We start from the raw sequence: 21,650 nt of genomic DNA, 5'->3' as shown, positions 1-21,650 counted from the left end.
TAATGGTTTACTTTTATAAATTGTGACTTGGATGGAGAGTGTCTCATTTGCACTCATACCACATCTTCTTATATCTACTTCCAGCTTTCAATGGTATTTGTTTGTGCAAAACGGCAATGTCTAGTTAAACGATGACATTTATACAAAACAAAACTATATGAAGTAATTTACAGGTTGATATCCAGGATACTTATATTTTTCGATTTATAACTGACAACAATATGCATCACCTTTTAATATATACCTGTTAAAGTTATGAACAATGAAGCAGCTGTTGAGTCAGTTATTGTGGTAAATAGATATTTCTATTTTTCTCAAAGTTTCAATGTTGTGTGCGTGTTTATGGTTTTGCGCGAAATGAACAAAATTTTCCATTCAACAGTCTTGAAATTGTTTGACATGTGTCATTTCTGGGCCTTTTATAGCTGACTATGCAGTATGGGCTTTTCTCATTGTTGAAGGCTGTACGGTGACCTATAATTGTTAGTTTTTGTGTCATTGGGTCTCTATTTTGAAGAATAGTCTCATTGGCAATCATACGTCATCTTCTTTTTTTATAATTAATCACTAATCTGACAGCCGCGTTTCGCCCGACAATTACTGACATATCTCATAACTTCCTATAGTCAATAGATATGCCTCTTCTCTCATTCTCATATTTTTGGACATTCCTAGTTCCTTATGAGTTTTCTGTATTTTAACATAGTTCGTGTTTCCCAATTTCTAAATTGCCTGAAGCTGATTAATCATATTTGCACAAAAAGAAATGTCATAAGACGTTTGATTTTTTTTTTGTGATTAATTCATCACCACATTTTCATCATATTCTATCAGATAGCCGCTTTTAGTGTCAATATCGAACACTATCGAGTTACGATTATCTTTTATTTTTTACTACCGGAATTATGAATATCCTTTTTTGAATTACGATTATCATCCCGAATTTTTCGACGGCAATTTTCTAGGCGCTTAGACAATTATAGTTCACCGTTACGTTTCAAATACGACGGTAATGGTATAGAAAAATCTTGCAGCTGAGTAACTCTTGACAACAACAGACTACATTAGAGGAAAAGATTTTACCTATTTCTGCCGTCGCATATTTGGATCGTCTTTATTCCAGTTACGATTATCAGTTTAACACCAGTGATATTCAAGATAAAATACACTTTTAAATTCTACTGTAATGATAATCTATATTTAGCTAAATACACATGTACATCATTTTACATGTACAGTATTACCAGTTTGGTCTGAAGATCTTTCGAAGCCCTGTATGTATGTATTTACTGTTTTACGTTTTTTTATTGTTTTGTCTTTACTATTGCATAATGCTCTCTCTGTGTATATACATTGGACATGCGTACACTTGCTAAAATCAATAGTAAAATGCTTTTCTTCAATTTCAGAGTATAAACTTTAAATGTGCTGTAACGAATATCTGACAGAGATATTTGATATAAAGTCGACAGTTGACGCGTGTTTGTGTGTGTGTACAAAAGTGAATATGAGACACAACATTATACAAAACGATTTTTATCCGCGTACATCAATAATCAATCTCTGCTTTCTCAGTCTATGAAGAAGCGAATCGATAAAACCTTTTCTTATATCACATAGCGATATTGTCTAATACCAATTGTAAATATGCAGACATTCCATGCGGAAAATGTTGTTTTCGGCAACGAAAAAGTAAGAAAATACTAGTTTTAAAACTCATTAATCAAATATAAACAACAATTGAGTCTAAATATACATTCAGAAGTTAGTTAGAAGCAAACGTTTATGTCCGTGTAAAATTTGAAGTGCTGTGTTTTTCTTATATACATAAATATACAAATGCTATTATTTCTAATATCAATGCGATACTTTTCAAATATCATAGTAGTGTTTTTCTTATATCAATATTAGTACTTATTAGTATTAATATTTGACTGCTGTACCCTTATTGAAGACTTTCTTTATTGATAACAATGAAACTAACTTGTGACAAAGATGAATCAGACTGTCCTCGTTCAGATTGATTCAACAAAATCTGACCTGTACTTTTGAATCTCCTTTTTTTATACAAATTATACCGTTGGTTTTCCTGTTTGAATGGTTTAACACTAGTATTTTTTTTGTTCTTATATAGTGTGGTGTTCGCTGTGAGCCAAGGCTCCGTGTTTAAGACCCTACTTTGATCTATAATGGTTTACTAGTACTTGAAACAAATTATTACTTTGATGGTAAGTTGTCTCATTCGAACTCATGCATCATCTTCTTATATCTATAAATCTTTAAATTTTCCCCTTATAAATAACTGCTTTCCAGTCCTCCAAAAACGTCATTTGGGTGCTGAATCTTTTGTAAAGTGCAATATGAACTACATGTATTCTGTAGCTTTAACGGTAACGACAGTTATGATGGTACAAGAACGATTACGTCAATAAAATTACCAAATAAATAGCACTGAACGATCTAAATTGATAAATATGGAAAAGATACGGATTGTTATTTTGCACTAAGAAATGTTCGCATATTTATTTGTACGATCGGTTACTAGTCAAAAACGAAAGTCAAATCTCTGTGGCAACAATACATCCGGGAATTAATACCTTCACGGTCATCGCGATGTAAAAGAGCGTCCATGCGCCGAGCTGATTATGTTCATAGAGATTTATATAACCATTTACCAACGGCAAAAGTCTTTGATATCCAAAAAGAACTGTTTTCCTTGTCAATATTTTTTTTCTATGTTAATAATAAACTCATTTTCTGTTTGACAAGATTTTTGATTTTCGTTGTATCTGAAATTGTTCAATTTATAGTCTGAGGCTACTCAGATGGTATCTTGAAAGTTCGGGACATCAGCATTTGTACATTTTAATTTGTTTGGAATATTTATTTTACCAATTAAATATTCATTGTTATTTGGGGCTGTATTGGATTGTATTTTTTGAATGATTTGTTTTTCTTTTAAGTAATGATGTTTTTGGCTATTTCGATATTACCCATGTGGATAGGCTATAGCAGTGTGACCTCGAGGGTGGATCCAGCCGATTTCAAAAGGGGTTCCTAACCCAGGATAAAAGGGGGGGGGTCCAACCATATGTCCCCATTCAAATGCATTGATCGGCCAAAAAAGGGAGTTTCCCCCCGGACCCCTCCCCCCTTTTGGATCCACCACTGGACCTATATTAGAATCTAATAGGTCGGTAGACTATATACAACCGCATTTAAATTCCGCCATTGCATCATCACTTCAAATAGAATTAGTTGGTTGAACCATGTGATTAAAAACAGTAGACTGAACAGGTTGTTAACACTTTCAACTATTAATAGGGTCAAGCAACATTTTCGAGATGATAAGTTCATGTAAGCGTTAATTTTGTTACAGATACGAAATTTTAGTGATATTGATCCTCAATCATTAAGCCGGTCATGAACTAAGTTTGGGAATTATGTTTGCGGTTTTCTTGACATGCATTGTGACGTGTCATCGTATTCATTTTATATTAGAAAACTATAGCAGTTATATTAGAAAAGTATCGCATTCATACATTTTTTTATATTTAAAAAACATCACTATGATATAAGACAAACATCGCATTGATATAATAAAATATAGCAGTATCTTTGACTTATAGGTGATTTTGGCTTAGCAAATAATTGAATTCATCTCTAAATTGCATTCCACTGAATTTGCTACGTGATATTTATTGAATGTGTACATCTACAAATGATAAATCGTGCCTTTATGATGCATTAAGTCAACAATTCAATTTTCTCGTTTAAATACACCTTGCTTGTTATTACATAAAATAATTCATGGAAATTATATAGCAGACGTATGTCGTGTTAAATGTCACCCTGTTTTAAGAAAAAGAGTCATTACTTTATATCGAGAAATCTGTCTTTCTTCGTACAAATGCTAACATTCGTCTGAAATTTCCCACATGGCAACTCGTTGATATAACACAATATCGCTCGTTGATATAAGAAAAGTTTTTATCGAATCGCTTCTTCCATAGACTGTTTCTTTATACATGTTTTAACCACGTGTTAATATCGATCATCTCTAAATCATAATAGTGAGCTCCTTAAGTTTTTAAAAGCATATACATGTACATATTACAGATGGTCACCTTGTTAATTAACCAACACAAATAATCTGTACTTAATACACGGATGCCCCACTCGCACTGTCATTTTCTATGTTCAGTGAACCGTGAAATTTGGGTCAAAACTCAAATTTGCATTAAACATGTTAAAATTATAAAGATCATATCTTAAGGCAAATATGTACTAAAATTCAAGTTGGTTTGACTTCAACTTCATCAAAACCTACCTTGACCAAAAACTGTAACATGAAAGACCAAAAACTTTAACCTGAAGCAGGACAGATGGACGAACGGATGAACGAACGGACGCACAGACCGAAAAACATAATGCCCAATAAAAGTCGGCGAATTATTTATTGTCTGGGAAGCCAACAATCAAAACAAGTAATTTTCTTCTCAATTTGGACAATTTTTTTCCACTATTAAGAAATTAGAATTAGTGCAAAAAACAATTATGAAATAGCTATTTAAAAACTATATGTATCACTTTCATTGTAGGTAAAAAATCAAATATGGCACAATACTCACAGTGGCCTAAAGGTTGGTAATGCTTAAAAGTGTTGAAGACCTTTTATACAGGTTATACATTTTTCGGTTCACGTAGTTTTTACAGACTGTAATCTTTATTCAAGTTGAAAATACGTATCAAAGTTTGCTCGCAATCGGATAAATAAACCACCTAAAACCATTTTTCGTTATCACGGGCGGAATTTGGCCGATATGGTCATGTTCAGCAATACATCCCTTGACAAACGATAGTTCAGCAGTCGAGACGCTATAACACTGACAAGTTGTGAAGAACTAAAAAAAATAACTGAGAGTAAGATTAACAGAAAATTCGTATACATTGCAGTGAAAGCTTCAGACTGATTATATGTTAAACCTACGACCTATGGTTTCTAAACTGCGGAAACGTTCAACGTTATTTTCCCTAGAATTCAGGATTTAAAGCATTTTTTCTCGGGATTTCGGAATGAAAACCCCTCTTATCCCTCTTCCATTTCAAGAGTGGACACTTACTAGTATTGCAAATAATTGGAAAAAGTTTAAATTTAGTATTGGTCGCCCACAGGCACTCGTCTTTACGACATAGCAAGTTTTAGTTGTATTGACAGTATATAACGGAATTTCGCCACCGGATGACATTTTTCTAAATCACAAGTTAAGTACCTTGTGTTTTATAAAGGTATATAGAAAAAAAATCTGAGACGATTGCCTGGCCTGTGTGGTCGCCGTTAGCAATGTTCCGAATGGATATTGCTGGAAATTACACGAGTCAAAAGTGTTTTTAAAGAAACTTAATACTTCATACATTTGAATAACTCAAACATTCGCCGCGTTATGGCAGTGGTGTGATCGGAGCTTAGATAGATTAAAAAGATAATATAGCAAAATATTTATCATTTAAAAAAACATGCACTTTAATGGACTTTATTTCATAAACTGGTAGAAGGTGAAACTTCTTTTACAGCCGATTTCATTGAATGTGTAGGGAAAGGTAAAATCCTTGGTTAGCTTGCTTATTAGCTGAACCGTGAAGTCATTAGGTTAGGTAAACTATCCTCCTTTGAGCGTAGACTAGTCCACAGATAACTAATCTATCTGTCTGTAAGACTAGATTACTTCGAAAGGAGGGTAGTATACTTCACCTAATAATGACTTCACGGTTCAGGTAACAAGCAAGCAAACCAAGGATTCTACTGTTCCCTACACACTCAATGAAATCGGCAGTAAAATAATACACTCCATAGTTATCGTAAAAGAAAGTATTCAGGCAACGAAAAGTAATCAAGTAGTCAATATAATATGTATCAAAGTGGCGAGTAGACAACTAGTATCTGGTATTAGCATGATTAGTTTGAACAATATTTTATTTTTCAAAAGTGCACAAATAACAATTATATACCTTAGAAATACAGGGATTCAGAAACATAGAATAACTTATATCAATTCGTCTTCCTGGTATTCATAGAATGAAGTGGGATACAAAATAAATAGTAAATATAGATAAGAAGATGTGGTATGATTGCCAATGAGACAACTCTTAAATTCACAAGAGATCAAATGACAGATAAACTAACACCTATATGCCATTATATGACCTTCATCAATATACAAAGCCCATACCGCACAACATGCTATACAAAGCCCCGAAATGACAAACGTAAAACAATTAAACCGAGAAAATGTACGGCCTAATTTATGTACAAAATAATGAACGAAAAAACAAATATGTAACACGGCATCAAACGACAATCACGTATTTACAGGCACCTGACTTGGGACAGGCACATACATAATGTAGCGGGGTTAAACATATTAGTGGGAGACCAACCCTGTACCTAACTTGGGACAGTACAACATACGAACTAACTATAAAAATCGGTTAAAAAGGGCTGAAGTTATTTGAATAGTACAACACAATATACAGCTTGCTTGGGTATTAGTAAATGGTTCCAAACTTAATGTAAGTTGAAAGTAACAGAGTGACATAATCGGACAACATTTAATATCTGATACCACATCTTTTAATAATAGGAATGCTATATTAAAAGTCTGTCTTTGTATTATTTTTATTACAGTTGAGTTAGCCAGTAACGATATTCTGACTATTAAAGACCCAAGTGGGAACATCATTGAACTGTTCCCCTGTTACGGGTATTATTTCCCGAGATCTTCCATTGAAAAGCGACGATATCCAGACCCTCGGGAGAATATCCCTAGCATTATTAAAATGAAGACCAGACATGATGATGTCTTTCTAACGGCTTATCCAAAAACAGGTAAATGTAAGACTTAGAAGCGTATGTGTTCTTCTTTCCTAACGGCTTATCCAAAAAGAGGTGAATGTAAGACTAAGAAGCGTATGTGTTTTTTTTTTCCTAGCGGCTTATCTAGAACAGGTGAATGTAAGGCTTAGAGGCGTATGTTTTCTTCTTTCCTAACGGCTTATCCAAAACAGGTGAATGTAAGACTTAGAAGCGTATGTTTTCTTCTTTCCTAACGGCTTATCCAAAAACAGGTGAATGTAAGACTTAGAAGCGTATGTTTTCTTCTTTCCTAACGTCTTATCCAAAACAGGTGAATGTAAGACTTAGAAGCGTATGTTTTCTTCTTTCCTAACGGCTTATCCAAAAACAGGTGAATGTAAGACTTAGAAGCGTATGTTTTCTTCTTTCCTAACGGCTTATCCAAAAACAGGTGAATGTAAGACATAGAAGCGTATGTTTTCTTCTTTCCTAAATGCTTATCAAAAAACAGGTGAATGTAAGACTTAGAAGCGTATGTGTTCTTCTTTCCTAACGGCTTATCCAAAACAGGTGAATGTAAGACTTAGAAGCGTATGTGTTCTTCTTTCCTAATGGCTTATCCAAAACAGGTGAATGTAAGACATAGAAGCGTTTGTGTTCTTCTTTCCTAACGGCTTATCAAAAAACAGGTGAATGTAAGACATAGAAGCGTATGTGTTCTTCTTTCCTAATGGCTTATCAAAAAACAGGTGAATGTAAGACTTAGAAGCGTATGTGTTCTTCTTTCCTAATGGCTTATCCAAAACAGGTGAATGTAAGACATAGAAGCGTATGTGTTCTTCTTGTTTTTTTTAAGACTTATTAGTACTTAAATCACTGTATTGCTCTTAAATATCTCAAATGCCAAACATATATCATTTTTGTTCAAGTGTTCATAACTAATACAATTGTGAAAATACATACCTTATGAGATTTATTTTAATGATTCACAAGCACCTTACACCTAGTATGATAGTCTTGTGATATTTAGTTATTATCAAGTATTTCAAGGAATAAAAGAGTTGTTATCTTGAACATTTTAATGAAACATCTGAAAATATTAATTGTTCTCATTATTTGACAGCTATTTTGCTATTGAAAGCCAACGAGGTCAAAAGTCTTAACGCGTAAATTGTCAATTAGCCGTTGGTACATGCAAATTCTCAATTTAAAGATTCGTTTTGACTATCCTTTTATATAGCAGTTATATTAAAGTAAGCCCAAAAATATCATCTTCATCCTGTATACATAATTAAATTGACAAGTGTCCCTTTGTTTCGGTTTTTCCACGTGAAGAGATTACATTTGTGTAAATGCCATAAAAAGGTATGTTTGATTAGCAATTTGATATATTTTAACGGAACAGCAACCCAAACCGGACAAGACCACACCAATTTATTTTCTTTTGTTCATCTATATACTAGTAATACTTGGTTTTTTTCTTTTCGCTATGAACAATACAATATTCGACTTTTCGTGTTAAAAAAACTATTATAAGAAAATAAATTAATTGTGAGCACATTTTTGACATCGTTGTAGGAACCCATTGGTTGACTGAAATCCTATATATGTTACTTAACAAAAGACTAGAATACAACAAAGAGTATGGTAAAGTCAGTGCCATGCTGCCACTTCAAACACCGGAAATGGTAGATAAACTGCCATCCCCGCGTATATTAAACAGCCATTTGCTATTAAGTTCCTTACCACGTGATATATTGACCCAAAAGAACAAAGTTGTATTTGTGAATCGCAACCCAAAAGACGTTGCTGTATCCTTATACCATTTCTGCAAGCATACAATAAACTACGAAGGTTCATGGAACGATTTTCTGCAGCTATTTATGTCGGAAAAAGGTATTTAAAAATCTTTTAGAATTTATTTGAATATCTTCCATCTGTGATATATGATAGCATACACATTCTGCAATCTTAAATAGTGTCATACATGTCTTAGGAATGCTCAATTACAATATCAACACATATCATAAGAAAAAACGTTATAAATTATTAATGCAAATGTCATACAAGTAAAATGTTTACCTAGCTATTGTTACGAATTTGCAGTTTAAGCAGGTTATAATAGTTCTACAGTTTTATATTTTTCGATATCTCTTTTACTTTTCCATATCATCCGTTTATCGTTGAAAACTGTATCTAAAATCATCCCTTTATCCTTGGTTGCTATCAGACGCTTTACCTGTACAGTTGTTACTAGGGTGCTCTCTTCGAGGTCCGCGTTAGAAGTATAAATAGTGGGTAGCTATCCAGTGTAAATTGTCATTCTTATCAGAGACGTCGTAAGAAGGAGATGAAAAAGGTTGGATCGTTAATATTTAAAGACGAGTAGCAGGAGTATTCAAACAAAGTGGAGTGTTTGAAACCTGTTGAGAAGATATAAATAGTTTCGGTTCCGTAGAAGTTGTATAAACAGGGTTAGTGCTAAGGTTTTGCGTTCCACATCTCTCACTATTGCAGTGAGTGTTTGCTGTTAAACCATACCTTAGTTCTACCCTGTTCCAACAGTTTTATAAATATATTTTAATAAAGTTTCATACTTCGAAAGTTAACAACAGTTGAAATAGTTTCCAAACATTCGTTTTATTAAGGTTTCAGCCCGTTTGATACATTTCGGTTCAGCCCGTTTTATACATTCAGGTTTAGTCCCGTTTTAAACATTTAGGTTCCAGACAGGTTCCAAACATTTAGGTTTCAGACAATAGTTCCAAACCGTCTGACTCGTTTCAAACATTTAGGTTCTAGACAGGTTCCAAACATTTAGGTTTCAGACAATAGTTCCAAACCGTCTGACCCGTTTCAAACATTTAGGTTCCAGACAGGTTTCAGACAATAGTTCCAAATCGTCTGGCCATTTTCATACATTTAGGTTTCTGACAAGTGTTATACATTGAGGTTTCAAACCAGTTCTATACATTTAGGTTCCAGACTATAGTTTCAAACAGTTGGTTTTAAACAGTATAGGACAGAAAGGGTTTTAAACAGTTTTTAATTCAACAAGTTCGGATTAGGTTGATAGGTGTTGAAAATCGTTTTATGTAGTAAAGTATTTGTTTCATGTTTGATAGTGATAGTGTAAACTTTTTATTGACTTTAGAACTTTTGAATTGCTTTTCAAACCCAGGAAACTGGTACGAACCCGAGGATAAAAACATCTAAACGTCCCCGCCCGGTTACACGTTACAAATGGTGGCAGCGGTGGGATTTGTCGAGCATTTCTGTTTAGTATTTTGTGATTGTCTATGACTGTCCGTCCGTCGGATGGGGACGTTAATTCCGAGGTCCCGTGTTCAGGGAGTACCACGCCTTGTGCACGTTAAAGAACCCTTTACAACAACTCTTATTGAGCGGTCCATAAGTGGCCTGTTGTGAGGCAAAATTGTTTTAAACCGGTTTTTTGCAACACAACTTTTCAAGTGGTATTCAAAATAGAATATTTGAAACGGTTTTATCTGGTCAAAATTTAATTTAAGTTCAGTATTCAGTTGCTTGTATAAATGTGAATAAAAGTATGATACTAGTATTTGGAAAATAGGAACTTAGCTAACAAAACAGAAAGAACATGCTAGTCGAACGAGGATGACAGGAACCCCGGAACTGTGAGTAGGCTAAGGTACCCCTAGGTCTGACGCTTGCCGGCAGATTGTTGTAGGAAAGCCATAAGTTGGTTATCATGGTATAACCCTCGGTGTACAAATAGTTGCTGGGAGAGGTATTCTGCGGAATGAGTGGATACATTGAGGTTTAAAGTAGAACCTTGGTATGGTGTCAGCTAGTTTTAACGAGAACAGTTTTGATTGTGTTTTGATTAAATCAGTATAAAATTGTAAAACTCATGCGAGGACGCATGAAATCGGAGGCGTGGGTAGTGTTACGAATTTGCAGTTTAAGCAGGTTATAATAGTTCTACAGTTTTATATTTTTCGATATCTCTTTTACTTTTCCATATCATCCGTTTATCGTTGAAAACTGTATCTAAAATCATCCCTTTATCCTTGGTTGCTATCAGACGCTTTACCTGTACAGTTGTTACTAGGGTGCTCTCTTCGAGGTCCGCGTTAGAAGTATAAATAGTGGGTAGCTATCCAGTGTAAATTGTCATTCTTATCAGAGACGTCGTAAGAAGGAGATGAAAAAGGTTGGATCGTTAATATTTAAAGACGAGTAGCAGGAGTATTCAAACAAAGTGGAGTGTTTGAAACCTGTTGAGAAGATATAAATAGTTTCGGTTCCGTAGAAGTTGTATAAACAGGGTTAGTGCTAAGGTTTTGCGTTCCACATCTCTCACTATTGCAGTGAGTGTTTGCTGTTAAACCATACCTTAGTTCTACCCTGTTCCAACAGTTTTATAAATATATTTTAATAAAGTTTCATACTTCGAAAGTTAACAACAGTTGAAATAGTTTCCAAACATTCGTTTTATTAAGGTTTCAGCCCGTTTGATACATTTCGGTTCAGCCCGTTTTATACATTCAGGTTTAGTCCCGTTTTAAACATTTAGTTTCCAGACAGGTTCCAAACATTTAGGTTTCAGACAATAGTTCCAAACCGTCTGACTCGTTTCAAACATTTAGGTTCTAGACAGGTTCCAAACATTTAGGTTTCAGACAATAGTTCCAAACCGTCTGACCCGTTTCAAACATTTAGGTTCCAGACAGGTTTCAGACAATAGTTCCAAATCGTCTGGCCATTTTCATACATTTAGGTTTCTGACAAGTGTTATACATTGAGGTTTCAAACCAGTTCTATACATTTAGGTTCCAGACTATAGTTTCAAACAGTTGGTTTTAAACAGTATAGGACAGAAAGGGTTTTAAACAGTTTTTATTTCAACAAGTTCGGATTAGGTTGATAGGTGTTGAAAATCGTTTTATGTAGTAAAGTATGTGTTTCATGTTTGATAGTGATAGTGTAAACTTTTTATTGACTTTAGAACTTTTGAATTGCTTTTCAAACCCAGGAAACTGGTACGAACCCGAGGATAAAAACATCTAAACGTCCCCGCCCGGTTACACGTTACACTATAAAAGAGGAACGAAAGACACCAGAGGGAGAGTCAAACTCACAGATAGAAAACAAAATGACAACGCCGTGGCTAAAAATAAAAAGACAAACAGACAAATAATAATACAGAAGACACAACATAGAAAACTAAAGACTAAGCAACACGAACCCCATAAAAAAAACTGGTGGTAATCTCAGGTGCTCCTGAAGGGTAAATCGATCCTGCTCCACATGTGGCCTCCGTCGTGTTGCTTATGTTAATACAAATCCGATAAATAGTCTTATTCGGTAGGTCATATTCGGGAAAAGGGAAAGGATATTGTAGTTACGACATAAGGAACATATCCGATATCATCTGTGAAACGGTTATTTCATAACGGTCAACCAACTCGTGATTTACGAAGGGATGATTTCAACTTCACCATTTGGAACTCTTGGTTTAATAGCTTCCTTGTGAGTAGCATTCCTTTATCAAGGAACTCATGATAGGAAATACAAGCCCGGGAATATCGTATCAATTGGGAGATATATACTCCGTATGCAGGCGCTGCTGGAATGTTGCTACATAGAAATGGAAAGTTTACAATTGGGAAGCTAAAATCATCTCTTTTGTTGTAAAGTTTTGTTTTCAACCGACCCCCATTGACAATTTCTAGATGTAAGTCAAGATATGAGGCAGACTTAGCATCTGTAGTTAAAGATAGATTATCGTTGATCATGTCAACGAGATTGATTTTCTCGCTTGAGGCCGGTACGGCGAAAGCGAGTAAGGCAACCGAGTTGAGATGACTAATGATAATCTGTTTATTGCTATTTAACCTATGACGACGTTGTCAATTTCATGTTAATTTCATTAGCATGATATGAAAAATTATCGCTATTTTGTGCATTTTTCCTTTGATCTTTTTTTGTGATAATTTTTCATATCATGCTACTCGCTTGAGATGGAAAATTATCCCTAGAAACCAAGGAGGCAAGTGGCGATGCTAATAAAATTGACATGAAATTGACAACTTCGTCATGGGTAAAATAGCGATAAACAGATTATCATGGATCAGCTCAACTCGATTTCTTTTCTCGCTTTCGACGTACCGGCTCTAGCGAGATAACTAATCTCGTTGAGTTGATCAACGATAATCTATAAGTATCACTCAAAAGATCAAAGGAAAAATGCACAAACTAGCGATGATATCCTTTATCTCCAGTTCGATGGGATAGATTCGTTCAACATAGTCACCAAATTTTGTATTATTGAATGAGAGAACATCATCTATATAGTGGAACCTAAAGTGTAAGGATATTGCTAACTTCTTATCTTTCTTCCAAAGAAGTTCCTGTATGAAGTTTGGAAAAAGTTATATAAAACTATGTTTAATACACCATTTTAAAAACCCTTCTTTTATTGTAGGCATGGTTTATGCAGGCCCGTGGCACAAATACATGATGGACTGGGATAATGTCATAAGGAATAATTCAAAACTAGATGTATTAGTTGTCAACTATGAAGATCTCAAAATGGTAAGATAAATTATCAATATGTTGCGTGTCCCTTTTAACCTATCACGTACAGTTTTCAAAATTGAAAGCTTCTGACTTGGGTATATCTTGAACGACGTCATATAAATCAGATAGCCTTATCTAATTACCCTCGGTAGAGATGGGTATAACGTATTCAGTTGTTAGTCTTTTGCCTTTTTACTTTTTTTCGGTCTTTTTCTCTCTTTTCTACCTTGAACAAAAAAAAATTACAAGAGATGTAACAAACTTGAGAAAGAGAAACAGCGTCTTTGTCATTTAAATTAATGTCGATTCATTCATTACTCCTTTCTCGAATTTTGTATTGCAGAATCCACTGAAGGAAATTGAAAGGCTTGCAGAATACTTAGATGTTAAAAGTAGTTCTGATTTCTACAGTCAAGTTTCAGAAAGATGTAGGTTCAATCAGTTGAAAGACGACTACAAGAACAGAAATCATCCTTTACGAGAGGTTATATTTAGGAAAGGTAACTCTAAAAACAGAAATCATCCTTTACGAGAAGTTATATTTAGGAAAGGTAACTCTAATAACATAACACCAATTCAATAAAGATGAGTCATTAAATTCCATATGGGGAGAGAGCGAACGAGTTTAAGATAGATTTAGACGTTCAAATATGATTATTAACACTACATCTAGTGCGGAAGCGCTTCATCCTCACAATGTGCACACGAACAACCCTTTAACAACTCTATAACATTCCAAATACCAAGTATTTTGTTCTATATAATTACATTTATTTGCTACAACCAGAAAATTACGACATATATCAAGCTTGTCGTCTGGGGTTTTTTTTCTGAACTTTGTCGCGATGTTGTCATGGGAACCATAAGCAGTCAAGAATATTGCAAAACTCGGGATGTCAACCACCTATCAAAAGTACTGATTCGGATAAAACGCATTTGTAATGTAATTGTTCCGGACCATATGAGTATTTGGACCATACGCGTATGGTCATGACCATATGGGTATATACTCATATGGTCCGACCAAACGCGTATGGTCGGACCGTACGCGTATGGTCGGGGTAATTAACAGGTACATTTATGCTTACCTCTTTATATAACCCGTCTAGTTGTCACGTCATTAAAAAGACACTTCCAAAAGTCATTTTTTCATTAAAAATTGGTAATATAAAGAAGATTAACAAAATAAAATAAGCAGTGTCACACACTAAATTTCATCACTAGTAAAACTATATTAACCACATTTTTTTTCATTACCGATATGCTATTACGAGTGAATGGCAAAATGTCGACCTGAGAAGCCATGATACCTTCCAAAAATATTTTAATAAACCGTTACACAAGAAGTCAACTGTTTTACTATAACCTGACATAAAAGTCTAATAATCTGATTACTTTTGAAAATTAATATGATAAGCATTAGCAGTGCAATATTTATAATTTTTTATACTTAAACGTGTTTTGTTTTAAAAAAAAAATACGAATGACGTCAACGGCAAGGACACTAGTTTATTTTTTTAAAGTTGTCTGGTGATATGATGTACTTCAGTCATGTTACGATATTGGAGATGTATCTAGCTTTGTCACCGTAGACACATCAGAATAACCCAGGACCAAAGAAAAGCTATGGTACCGTGTGGATGTAAATGTCACCCTACGCATCCATGCAAGAATACAATTTATAGCGATGAAAACAAACTTTGTCATCAATATTTAATGTCATTTAAATTGTAAATAATACAATTGCATGTAGCAATCATTGTTATTTCATAAAATTTTCTCATGCATATTATTGAAAAATATACCTATATGGTCCATATACTCATATGGTCCAGCCCGTTTTATAACCAAACGAGAATATACTTATATGGTCCGACCATACGCGTACGGTCGGACCATATGAGTATACGCATATGGTCATGACCATACGCGTATGGTCCAAATACTCATATGGTCCGGAACATAATTATTAATGTTTATTTTAATTCCTTGTCAATTGTATTTAATGAATTCAATTTTATTAATTATTTCAGTCTTATCATAATTAACCATTTACTTCTGATTACATTTAGTTATAAAATCGTTAATAATGTCCAAGTTCAGTTACATGGTTTAAAAGGCGATCGGCAATATGCATAATTCCACGCGTTTATTTTCGCAACATCATGGGTTTCGTAAGTCAGAAGAATGAATGGGGTCAAAATCGAACTTAGCTGCTTAGAAATCACTGTCTTGAACGAAATGGAACAGATTCTAAAGTAGCCGATATCAAATATTTATCATCATAGTGTAGTCTATATAGCAGTTTCCTATATTTTATTTTAGATGAAGTGTTTGCTTATAACATGTTTATTGGTATCAAACTTTCACTTCAGGTGATGTTGGAGATTGGAAAAATTGGTTTACAGTGGCACAAAATGAAGAATTTGACAAACACCTTACTGAAAAATTAACAAATTCGTCATGGACATTTAGGTACTGTGTCAAAGAATAAAATTTAGTTATTTAGCTAGGATTGTTTGTTCTTGTGCTTTCCTACAATAAATTAAGTAAGTATGACAGATGCAAATGTGCAAATAAATCTAGTTGTCTGACGTCAGTATTTATCTATGTCATTTCATGGGCGCACTACGTTTGCGCGCATTTGGGGATTAAAAAGTTTTACGTTTGCGCGCAGCTTTTGATTACAATTGCGCGCATTAATTTTACAGGTAAACTCAGGTAAAAATAGAAATTCAATTCAATATTTTATTTACGTCTCACCTTATGTATAAAATTACACAATACATTTATAAAAGATACATTTTGTATACATAAGCCAATCTGTACAGATTTATGAGAGACGATAATCACTTAAAAGAATATGTTTATGTACATAATAAATATTAAACCTGAATGGTAAAATTATACAACAAAAGTATTTCATTATTATTTACAATATAAAATTTCCATTGAGTATGGTAAATTGGAATCCACCCCATGTCTCCCATAATAGCTGGATTAGGTGTATATTTACCAACACCAAGGAAGAACCTACACGCTCTCATTTGAATCGCATTAATAAATGAGAAATTCTTGCAGCCCCAAATCGCGGCACCATATTCAACAATAGGACTTACAAGTGCATCAAATAGTTTTTTATAGACGTCATATGACATGCCACCAATAGCTTTACACTTAGCTATAACCAGAAATAGAAATTAAATTAAATTATAAACGACTACATCTTTTTTTATTTTCATGATAAATGTGACTTTGAATTATTATTTTTGAAAATATTTGTTAATTTAAATAATATGTTGTTCATATAGAATTCTGAAACTAAGAATAAAGTGATCATGATAATCCTCGTTATAGCTTAAGGCATACATGACGTAACTTCATTCAGAAGAAGAAACACTTATTGAAAAAGACCAGAAGAGTTTAACCATGGCTATCTACCGAAAAAGGAACAAGGAATACCCAAACTCTACCAAAGTCAAGAGATGACGTTCACAACACCATGGATGTCTTAGAATTAAAAACCAACAAAAAGGAATCATATATGTACATATTTATAGGATTTAGTGCGTGTGCGTGTGCATAATAAAACGGAGTTATACTGCTCGAAATCACACTTCCACCTCTTCGTTGGTAAACAGAGGACTTAGACTTACGAAAGGGGTACTTATACTTGTAAATAATTAAACAAATTAATAAATAAATAAGTATTATTACATGTATTTTACCTGAGTTTACCTGTCAAAAAATGCGCGCAAATGTAATCAAAAGCTGCGCGCAAACGTAATGATTTTTGCGCGCAAATGTAATGGTAATGCGCGCAAACGTAATGCACCGCATTTCATTGAGTTACCTGCAAATCTTATTTAGAGCAGGACCTCATTATTCTTCCGAAGAACCTGAGATCACCACCGGGTTTTAATGGGTTTGTGTTTCGCAGTCTTAAGTTTTCTTTGTAGTGTTTTGTATACAATAACTGCTTGTTTGTTTTTCGTTTGTTGCCATGATGTTGTAAGTTTGTCATCGACCTATATATGAGCTTGTATATCTATTTGGTATCTTTCGTCTCTCTTTACTTGAAGAGACACAAACAAATTATTGCTAGATGTAATAGAGCCTATCAGACTTTTCAAGAAATCATGACTAGTAAACAAAAAAAATATCGTGCGTCAAAAACAAAATAAAAACAAGAATGTGTCCAAAGTACACGGATAAACCACTCGCACTATCATTTTACATGTTCAGTGGACCGTGAAATTGGGGTCAATTCCTTAAATTTTGCATTACAATTAGAAAGATCATATCATAGGGAACATGTGTACTAAGTTCAAGTTGATTGGACTTCAACTTCATCAAAATCTACCTTGACCAAAAACTTTAACAAAAACTTTAACCTGAGCTTCGCACTATCTTTTTCTTTGTTCAGTGTACCATGATTTTGTGGTCAATACTTTAATACGAACGATTAGAACGTGATATAATTGTTTAATAATTGTTTTACTTTATTTGAGGTGACTTATAGGTCCATTGGGCCGGGTGTATTACTATTTATCATATATTATAATAATTTACTTACTTACTTACTTACTTACTTACTTACTTACTTACTTACTTACTTTAATTTGGCATTAAAATTAAAATATCATATCATAGAGAACATGTGTAAAAAGTTTCAAGTTGATTGTAGAGAGTTGTCTCACTGGCAATCATACCACATCATCTTTTTTATATCTACATACAGAAGCTTACCAACACTAACTACAATTAGTTAAAAGGAAAAGAGGTTGTCGTTTGAAATACAAATATTTCTTATTTAGACAACGAAACAAAATCAGCGAAAAATCTATACGGCTGCTGTGAGTCAGAACAAGGATTGAAATAGGCCACCAATGTTGTACTGCAATTGGAGAAATTTTGAATGTCTGTATTCATGTTCTAATTCATGAAATTTTCAAGCTCTCATATTAATTATTGGTCATTAGTAGACAATCGCATTTCAGCGTGACTATCGCACTTCAGAGTCCCCATCAATCTCCGGCGCAGAGATCATATATCCGTTCCGTTCAATACTTTGTAACACTACACTCATATTAGGTGGCACGGTAGTATTTGCATTCCAGAATTTAGGTTGCTCTTTTGTGTACCTTGTGTACCCTACTTAGGTAAATGTATCTAAACAGTGTGATTGGACAAAAAATACAGTATCAACTGAACATACTTTCCCAAACTGAGGGATGAATCAGGTGAAGAAAAATATGAAATAATTTTACATACAGATGAAAATGAATTTTTGAAAGAAAAAAATTTTTTTGTATTCACTGCACCGTAAAAGACCTAAAAGTACTAGTGGCCTTAGGTTTTTAAAAATAGCAAAAAAGGTAAACGGTCATGATACATATTCAAATTCATTTCTGAATAGTAAAATGAAAGTACTTCAGTTAACTGTGAATTTAGAATTTTTTGCAGTATTAAAAAGTGGTGAAAATTCTAAAAAGGCTATCATTATCCCTTATGGGCCAGGAAATACTGCCGTGCCACCTATTAAGTGCAGTATTGCGGAGCATGTATGGAACGGATATGAACTCTGCGTCGGAGATTGAGTCCCCATCGCACCTCCGAGTGCTACATATATACAGAAAACGTCCAAACAAAATATTTATACCATATATCAGTACTTTTAAAAACATTGGCTTTCTGCCTGGATAGTTCCCGTGTGTTATTAATTTCAATGTGTAGACATACTAACTTTCCATGTACTGCCCTATGTATATGTTGTGTACAAGTTATCATTTTGTACAAATTATAATTTGTACATATTAATTGTACAAATTATAATTTGTATTTTGACTTTGTACAAATTATAGTTTGTACAAAAAGTGTCTGTACACATTATAATTTGTACAAAATAAGGCTTAAATTCACTTATAACTTGTACAATATTTTACATATAGTATATAATAAATTTCAAATCAAATGATAAAAAATTATTTCAATTTTGATTACGAATCAATATGAAACACACTGGTAACTCTATTTACAATACAATTCAATGATATATGATGCTCTTATTTGTTGGAGTAGGTGAGGGAATCGTGCTACCTTTAATTACACAATACATTCTGCCTTTTACATTTACACTCCGAATTGTTACAACCACCTTTACATTTGCAAGAGAGATAACCCTGTCCACGAGTTTTTGAAAAAAAAATCACAGCTTCCCTGATGGAGAGTTGTAAATCTGGAATTTGTGCAACGGACAAAGAAGAGTCACAAATTGATTCTAGTTGTTTTCTGCTTAAGACTGCTAATAACTTACCAGCTATTGTCTCTACAAGATAGTCAAAATATTACTTCTACAACACCACCTTTTATATTCCTTCGGATCGCTCAGTGCTCAGTCATATTGTGGTATTGGGATAATCACATTGTCTCCAACAGATAACTCACTCAGTTTCTGTTTTGTATTTCTTGTCAGGACATCTTTTTGGATTTGTTGGCCAAACAATGTGCGGTTTTTTTTGCTCGAATGGTTGGGGTTTCGACTTCCTCTGATACTACTTCAATAGTTGTACTAGTTGATCCAGAATCGTTAAGTTCTCTTTCTGATTCTACCGATTCAGCATCTGTGTTTTCATCCCTGCCATCAATATCAATTTCACTGTTCTCCTCTGAAACCTATTTAAACACTTTCTTTAAATCTTCCTCAGTTTCAAGATTTGGCAAAAGTTCCTTGCCATGGGCAAAGAAGATGAAGATGAACCTATATTTGGATCAGAACCAAATAGAGCATGATAAGGCGATTAACTTTAGAAATTAACTCATTCAATTTGTCCCTAGTATAAAGATGGTTGTGCTTAAATGTGTAATTCTCAGGAAATTGCCTAACTTCTTGATCACTGTTGATAGAATTTATCCTGTTGGTCAACAATACTAGCCATTTTTAACATCTTAATTTTACTTTTGTTAATAACCATGTGAAAGACCAGTGAACAGGAATTCAATTCATAACCTGAAGGTTATATAAATGAATCAATATGACTTTAAAAATAGCATTGACATTTTTTATAGTGGATCAACACTTTTTTATCACAATATCCATATGATAAATTAGTGTACAAGTTATAAGTGAAATTGAGGCTTATTTTGTACAAATTGTAATTTGTACAAGCACTTTTTGTACAAATCATAATTTGTACAAAGTCAAAATACAAATTATAATTTGTACAATTTTGATTACTTGTACACAACATATATATGGTACATGCCCTATATATACATGGTACATGACAAAAACAAAACAAACAATAAAGCATTAATTCTGTCTGAATTGACTCAAAATAATTAGCAAAGAATCTTTTGAAAGGAGGAAATACACAATTACGTTTTTTGTCTAGGAATGACGAGATCTTATTAAGCCTCATTTACATAACTGTCTCGGAGTTCAGTATTTTTGTTATTTTACATTTACAACGAAACGATGCATCTGCGTAGATAATCTACCGAAATTAATTAGGAAGATTGACTACAGGTTAATAAAATCAGGGATTAAAATAAGACTTTATAAAAGGGACACTGGTTAATAGAAATCAGGGATCAAAATAAGACTTTATAAAAGGGACACTGGTTAATAGAACAGATATAAAAAAATCTTTATGGTTTTTTTTATTGTTCAATCATTACTGAAAAGTGAAATGAATGATTCGCTTTTAGCAGCAAGTTTGGTTCAGTTTTGTAAACAAAATAAGCTATGAAACATTGATAATGATGGTCATCGGAGGGGATTAGATGACTTCTAGACTAAAAAACACACGAAACAAAGTACTACATATTATCGAGCTTACGACAACTCCAGGCCTTGAAGGCATAAAACTTTGCTCAGTGCCCGGAGCACAAAAATCATGCTCGAAACATGAAATCCAGCAATTTGATTGGTTGATTTTTGAGTCTGAGTACAAAAATCATGCTCGAATGTTTTATGACCGTGAGGCACGGTCTATTTAAGGTGGCTCGTGGGTACAAAAATTTCAGCAAAAAATTAAACCTTCATTTTTTCATTACAAGTTTTATTCATTACACTATAAGTTATTACTTTATAGTACAAAAATCAACCCAAAAAATTGATTCGGTTTGGCTCCAGATGACTTTTAAAATGTTTATATCATTGTAAAAGCTCCAAATTATTTCCCTTTGGCGCAAAAATGCCGTTTTTTTGCATTAAATTTGAAATATCTTT

General features: G+C 33.6%; 1 protein-coding gene across 4 annotated transcripts; it reads left to right on the top strand.

The window, feature by feature from the left end:
- The first annotated feature begins 1,193 nt into the window (after positions 1–1,193).
- Positions 1,194–15,925, top strand: LOC134683312 (sulfotransferase 1A1-like). 4 transcript variants are annotated; one of them, XM_063542517.1, is made up of 7 exons: positions 1,194–1,281; positions 4,606–4,643; positions 6,686–6,886; positions 8,432–8,749; positions 13,323–13,432; positions 13,761–13,917; positions 15,793–15,925. In XM_063542517.1, the coding sequence occupies exons 2-7, from the start codon at positions 4,616–4,618 to the stop codon at positions 15,909–15,911; spliced, it is 933 nt and encodes a 310-aa protein (XP_063398587.1). In that variant the 5' UTR covers positions 1,194–1,281; positions 4,606–4,615; the 3' UTR covers positions 15,912–15,925. The 4 variants fall into 4 exon arrangements, with proteins under 4 accessions (XP_063398587.1, XP_063398586.1, XP_063398588.1 ...); XM_063542516.1 differs by having other exon boundaries at positions 1,200–1,278; positions 4,602–4,643; XM_063542518.1 differs by having other exon boundaries at positions 1,209–1,277.
- The last annotated feature ends 5,725 nt before the right edge of the window (positions 15,926–21,650 follow it).

This window comes from Mytilus trossulus, chromosome 9 (assembly GCF_036588685.1).
Source record: "Mytilus trossulus isolate FHL-02 chromosome 9, PNRI_Mtr1.1.1.hap1, whole genome shotgun sequence".
NCBI lineage: Eukaryota > Metazoa > Mollusca > Bivalvia > Mytilida > Mytilidae > Mytilus > Mytilus trossulus.
This window is presented reverse-complemented; position numbering and strand designations above follow the sequence as displayed.